At 37.8% G+C, this 5,842-nt stretch overlaps 1 protein-coding gene across 1 annotated transcript; it reads right to left on the minus strand.

Moving 5' to 3' along the window:
- Positions 1-425: 425 nt before the first annotated feature.
- Positions 426-2,369, minus strand: LOC107771939 (vignain-like). Its single transcript, XM_016591406.2, has 4 exons — positions 1,812-2,369; positions 1,282-1,517; positions 1,054-1,194; positions 426-878 (listed from the first exon to the last, which is right to left on the minus strand). The coding sequence occupies exons 1-4, from the start codon at positions 2,257-2,259 to the stop codon at positions 615-617; spliced, it is 1,089 nt and encodes a 362-aa protein (XP_016446892.1). The 5' UTR covers positions 2,260-2,369; the 3' UTR covers positions 426-614.
- Positions 2,370-5,842: the final 3,473 nt, after the last annotated feature.

A 5,842-nucleotide genomic window follows, 5' to 3' on the forward strand; every position in this document is an offset into this window, starting at 1 on the left:
TGGCATGCCTTTCCCATAAAACTACAAAATTTGGTATATCATGGCGAAATATCAAATGTATTTGCATCAGAGACTTTTCAAAACACTAAATGTCATAGAAGATATTTTGCAGTCCCAGAATGCAACGGACACCATGATTTTTGATGCTTTTGGGTTTTCTAGGCAGTGTTAGTGAACCTTGTCTGTGCTGTGAATCTATTAAATAGAGAAGAAACATTAGATGAAGGGCACCACAAGGGGCAAGATTTGCAGAGTTTTATGAGTTATGAAGCATACCACTACGCGACATTATCTCTACATTGCAAGAGTTGCAAGTTGTAACAAGAGGTAGCAATTATGTCACAAATACAAGCATTGTATGACAACATCATAGTGAAGGACGGACGAATGTATTTACCAAGCTTTATTTTGCAGAAAAATGCGTGTTTGCAGAAAGTAGTAACTGTTTATTGAATCAGACTCTGAAGTCTGGATAAGTAGGTAATTTGACAGAAGGAAACTAAATTGGTCATATGTTGTTGACATGTTTATGAGAACATGCCCACAATTTGAAGAGAAGAGACATTTCAGCAAACATTAAAGGACATTCTCTGAGCAAATTAGTAAATGTATTTCTAGAGTTCATCCTTATATGTTGTTGCAGGAGACCCTATAGGGTTGCTTGAAGTCTTGATTGGGTAGGAGGGTTCCATTGCTATACCACACAATCCTTCTTTTGCATCAATTCCTCGCTGCATCCTAATGTATCCTTTTTCTCCCCATTCAGCTCCCCAAGAGTTCTTCACAGTCCAGTATTTGGTTCCATCAACAGTTGTACCATAGCCCACAACTGCCACTCCATGGTCTAGCTCAGTCCCACAATCTCCCGTGTACACCCCCTTTGAACCAAAAACATATCAGTGACTTAAAAAATAACTACAGTACCGACTACAACAGTAAATTTCTTTACATCTCAATGTATATAAGTTAAACTCTTTTAATAAGCGTATAATACGTCTCAAGTTTATGTACTTTTGGAGTTTCTTGAACTTAAGTAATGGTGATATACTTTACCTCAGAATAGAACTGGAAATCAGAGCCTGAAGCGTCTATTGCTACAGCAATAGGCTGGTTGGCAGCTGCTTTAAGCAATGCATCCTCGTTATTAGGGGGAACATCCTCATGTCCGTCGATTGATACAGCAGGAGAATTCTCCTGTCAATTCAATAATTTTTTTTCGATAAAGGCCAATTCAATAAAATTTCTAATTTGAGTTAATTATCCTATGTGAAAGAGCTTTACCTTTTGGATGTTACACTTTCCGTCTGCAGCTCTGTAAGGATAGTTATCCTCTGTAGTGATGCCTCCCTTTTTCTTGATGAAGTCAAATGCCAAGTCCATCAATCCTCCATTGCATCCTTGGTTTTGTCTAGTGTCACAGTCAACAAGCTCTTGCTCTGATAGAGAAATTAATTTATTCGTTTTAATTTGGTTTATTCCCTCCACTGCTACCACAGTTGAAAATGCCCAGCAACTTCCTACAATGTGTAGAAGAGTTTCCATGAATATATCAAGAAACACATTATGTTGATCTCCTACTTTCTATTATAGCAACATGGTGTGAATAGTGACATGAATCCTAGTAGAGACCAAAAATATTACTAGACGATTTCTCCCCATCTATTTAGCATTGATGGACAGAGCTACTCGAAATCTATGCTAGTGGAAGATAGCGGTAGATTAGTCAAGATGCGCGCAAACTGGCCCCAAACTACGATTCTTTTGTAAAAAAAAATCAAAAAATAGTGATATCATGACATATTAATTCTTACCACACTGGCCTTGGTCTTTGACAGGAGTTACGGCGCCTTTCTTCCTCCAATCAACAGAGGGAGGGACATTGTTCACATTAGCATACATGAAACTTCCATTCCCACTTGGAGTTCCTTGGAGTGCCCTGTAATGCTTAACCTTGGAACCAGCATAATGGCTTCTGAATTCATGGTTAGTCATGTCTGCAAACTTGTTAAGTTTCAACTTATAAGGCTTGTCCTTCTTGTTGAAGTCATGAACATAGTGAACATTGGCCTTGAACACATTGAACCTCTTGTGCTTCTCATCAAGGCTCCTTGACACTGTGTGATGGCTTCTCCACCTCTCGTACAATTCCCACAAGCTTTCCTCCGTCTCCAACTCCTTCTCTTGGAAATCGAAAGCCTCCCCGAGCCTAAGAACCAGAGCTAAAGAGAAAAGAACAAGAAAGATCTTCTTCATTTCCATAATTTAGAACTTTGACACAAGATGAGAATTTGGAGAGTATGAAATAGCCTTTTATAGAAGAGTGTCGAAAGAGATAGATGAAGTTGTAGGAATAGTACAAGTGATAATAAATGATACAAGTGATGGATTCCTTATGGGCATAAAACAACATTCAACAATAATGCAGGGAGAAGTCAAGATAGGGTATAAGAATTAGCTAAGGAGCAGTTTCCTTACAGAAGCAAGGTGTTTTATAAGTGCTGTTTGGTTATTACAAACTCGAGCACTTTAAACAAATATAGAAGGGGGGAAAAAGGGTTTTTCGAATTAGGCAGTAAACAGTAGTTCTAATGTTCTATGCACCATGTGAGTTTTAACAAAAAGAAATTGTTTGCAAGCCAAACAAGTTATTGCTGTGTGATATTAAAGAGGATGACGAACGTTAGTTATATTGTTAGAGACTTTGTGGTATCATGGCACGAGCTGTGAGAAGTGGGGAGATAACTGAAACTAACAGCTTGTTTGGAGGTTAGTTCCTCGTTGTATCGTATTGTATTGTTATCCCAAAACAATGTTTGTTTTGATTATTTCATTCAAATTGGTTGTATTGTATTGTTAAATCCATTGTTCCGAAACAATGTAAGTCCCCTTTTTTGAAAGAACTTATTTTGTGTGGTGGGATTGTTTCCTATTTTTCTTTCCAATTATGCCCTAACTTATTACTCCACAATTCTATTTTACACTTTATCTTGTTTTCTATTTTAACTCTAAATCTCCAACTTATAACGTACTTTGTTTTTTTCCAGACCAATGTTAAAGGTGTTTTGCTGGCTTCTGTTTTATTTTTTCTCCTAATTTACTTGTAACTCAATTCTAATTAGTTGTGCTCCTTTGTTTTACCTTCTTCTGTCTCGCTCCTTTGTTCTGCTTTCTTATTGTGTTTTCCTTCTTCTGTTTATTTTTTTAAATTATTTTTATGCATAATTTTTGATAAATTTAATATTTAAACAACTGAGGGTATTTTAGTAAACTTATCAGTTACAATACAGTACGATACAGTCAACCCAAACAACAAAATATTATTTAACAATAACAAACAATACAATCTATCCAAACATTGTATTCATAAAACGATACGGTACAATACGATACAATATAATTACAATACATTATAAAACGACGGGGAACAATGATCCAAACAGAGTGTAAGATATTTTTTAATATTCCAATTTATATTTGAAGTAGAAATTTAAAAGGTTTTGTGGGGTCATTTTCTGCTGCAACAATGTGTGTTTATGTCATTTCACACTACTTGAGTTTAACTTCTAAGCAAAATTTTTTTACACGATCGCATTATCTAAAAGACGATCACAGGTAATTATCCATAATAAGTTAAATTAATAACTTGAAAAGTAAGATATATATAACTTGCTCCAGTAAGTTAAATTATATCGATAGGGATCGTTTGGTATAATGTTGAGATAAATAAGGATATACCATTAGAATAGCTATCATATCCCTCATCTTCTATATGAGGTAACTAATGTCATTATTCCTGAATTAGCTAATACCTATAATTAAACATGAAATAATATTGTTCAACATGTAAATGGACATAGCACAATTTGAGGAGAGGCTGCACTGTTAGAATTACGAAAAGCTTGATGGAAATAATCGCGTGGTTCTCCCAGTTGGTAATTCATGTAAGCTTTTATATTTCGACTACACTTATTTTTATTAAAATTAAAAAAATAATATAAGTTATCCTTAATGTATTGATCAAAATTTGACTACCACGACCAGGTTGCCCACGACCCCTTTTTAGCAATCGGGTAGTGAAAGTCAATAGGGTCCACTTCATGTCTCCTCCAAGATATCCGACACATCGAAAAGAACAATACCTAGAGTTACGACCAGAACGCACCACCGACCCAAGCATACCAAGTCACGACGGGGATCAAGAGGTTTCGACTATATATATATATACATTCTTGTATCCTAAGAGGAAAAACAATTGTAATCCTCCTTCCTCATCCATCGATGAAGAAGGCAGTATCAAATCTTAATAAGATTGTTGATAGTTCATTCGTCCCATATGTAATTATTACTACTAAATCTTTCGATCTAGAATCAATTAAGTTTGACTAAGATTTACCCTTTCATCTTTGATTGATTTGTTAAAAAAGGTTTTAATATCTTTTGAGTCAAACAATTTGCGCCGTCTGTTGGTGATTTCTTAGTGAAAACTCCTAGTTTTTCCCAGATCAAAGTTGAGAAACACGATCATTCATCGAAGGAGGCACAGAAGGAGAACCAAACGGATTCACGAGGCCTGAAATTTCTAGCCCCATCGGCCATGAACATCCTAAACAAGGCAAACTGCACTACAATCCAGCTTCCCCCATCGAACCGGCGGATAGAAGCGAAGAACATCTCACCCTCGCCTTACACACTTCGTCAGAACAGGTACATAAGATCCACATGGGAGAACGTACACAGGGACATCTAGATTGAAGAACAAAAACTATTTTGGTGCAGCCAAAACCCTCCCAGCCAGCAGTATCTCCAAGCTGAACGGCCGAAGTCGGACAGGAAACTATAACACACGCACAGAGCGAGCCTGCGCAAAATATTGACACATTGTGTCCACCAGCATTGAACCATCTGATGCAAGCAATACCAACCAAACTGGGACTTCCGCGAAAGATACCCGACTCTCCAAGAACTACGAACGACGATGGGCTGTTATTTCGATAAGTTCGAAAAAATACCCTTTAAGGCCAAGGGCCTTCGCCGTCAAAGAGAAAAGGAAAGGTTCTACCTCGCTCGAACTACGACGGGTTGTTATTTCGATAAGTTCAAAATAACACCCTTTAAGGCCAAGGGCCTTCGCCATCAAAGAGAAAAGAAAGGTTCGACCTCGCTCGAACTACGATGGGCTGTTATTTCGATAAGTTCAAAATAACACCCTTTAAGGCCAAGGGACTTCGCCATCAAAGAGAAAAAGAAAGGTTCGACCTCGCTCGAGCTACGACGGGATGTTATTTCGATACGTTCGAAATAACACCCTTTAAGGCCAAGGGCCTTCGCCATAAAAGAGAAAAAGAAAGATTCGACCTCGCTCGAACTACGACGGGCTGTTATTTCGATAAGTTCGAAATAACACCCTTTGAGGCCAAGGGCCCTCGCCATCAAAGAAAAAAAAGAAAGAGAGGTTCGACCTCGCTCGAACCGCGATGGGCTGTAATTTTGATAAGTTCGAAATAACACCCTTTAAGGCCAAGGGCCTTCGCCATCAAAGAGAAAAAGAATGGTTCGACCTCGCTCGAACTATAATGAGCTGTTGTTTTAATAAGTTCAAAATAACACCCTTTAAGGCCAAAGGCCTTCTCCATCAAAGAGAAAACGAAAGGTTCGACCTCGCTCGAACTACGACGGGCTGTTATTTCGATAAGTTTGAAATAACACCCTTTAAGGCCAAGGGCCTTCGCCATCAAAGAAAAAAAAGAAAGAGAGGTTCGACCTCGCTTGAACCATGACGGGCTGTAATTTTGATAAATTTGAAATAACACCCTTTGAGGCCAAGGGCCTTTGCCATAACAAA

Source organism: Nicotiana tabacum, chromosome 20 (genome assembly GCF_000715075.1).
Source record: "Nicotiana tabacum cultivar K326 chromosome 20, ASM71507v2, whole genome shotgun sequence".
In the NCBI taxonomy this organism is placed as follows: Eukaryota; Viridiplantae; Streptophyta; class Magnoliopsida; order Solanales; family Solanaceae; genus Nicotiana; species Nicotiana tabacum.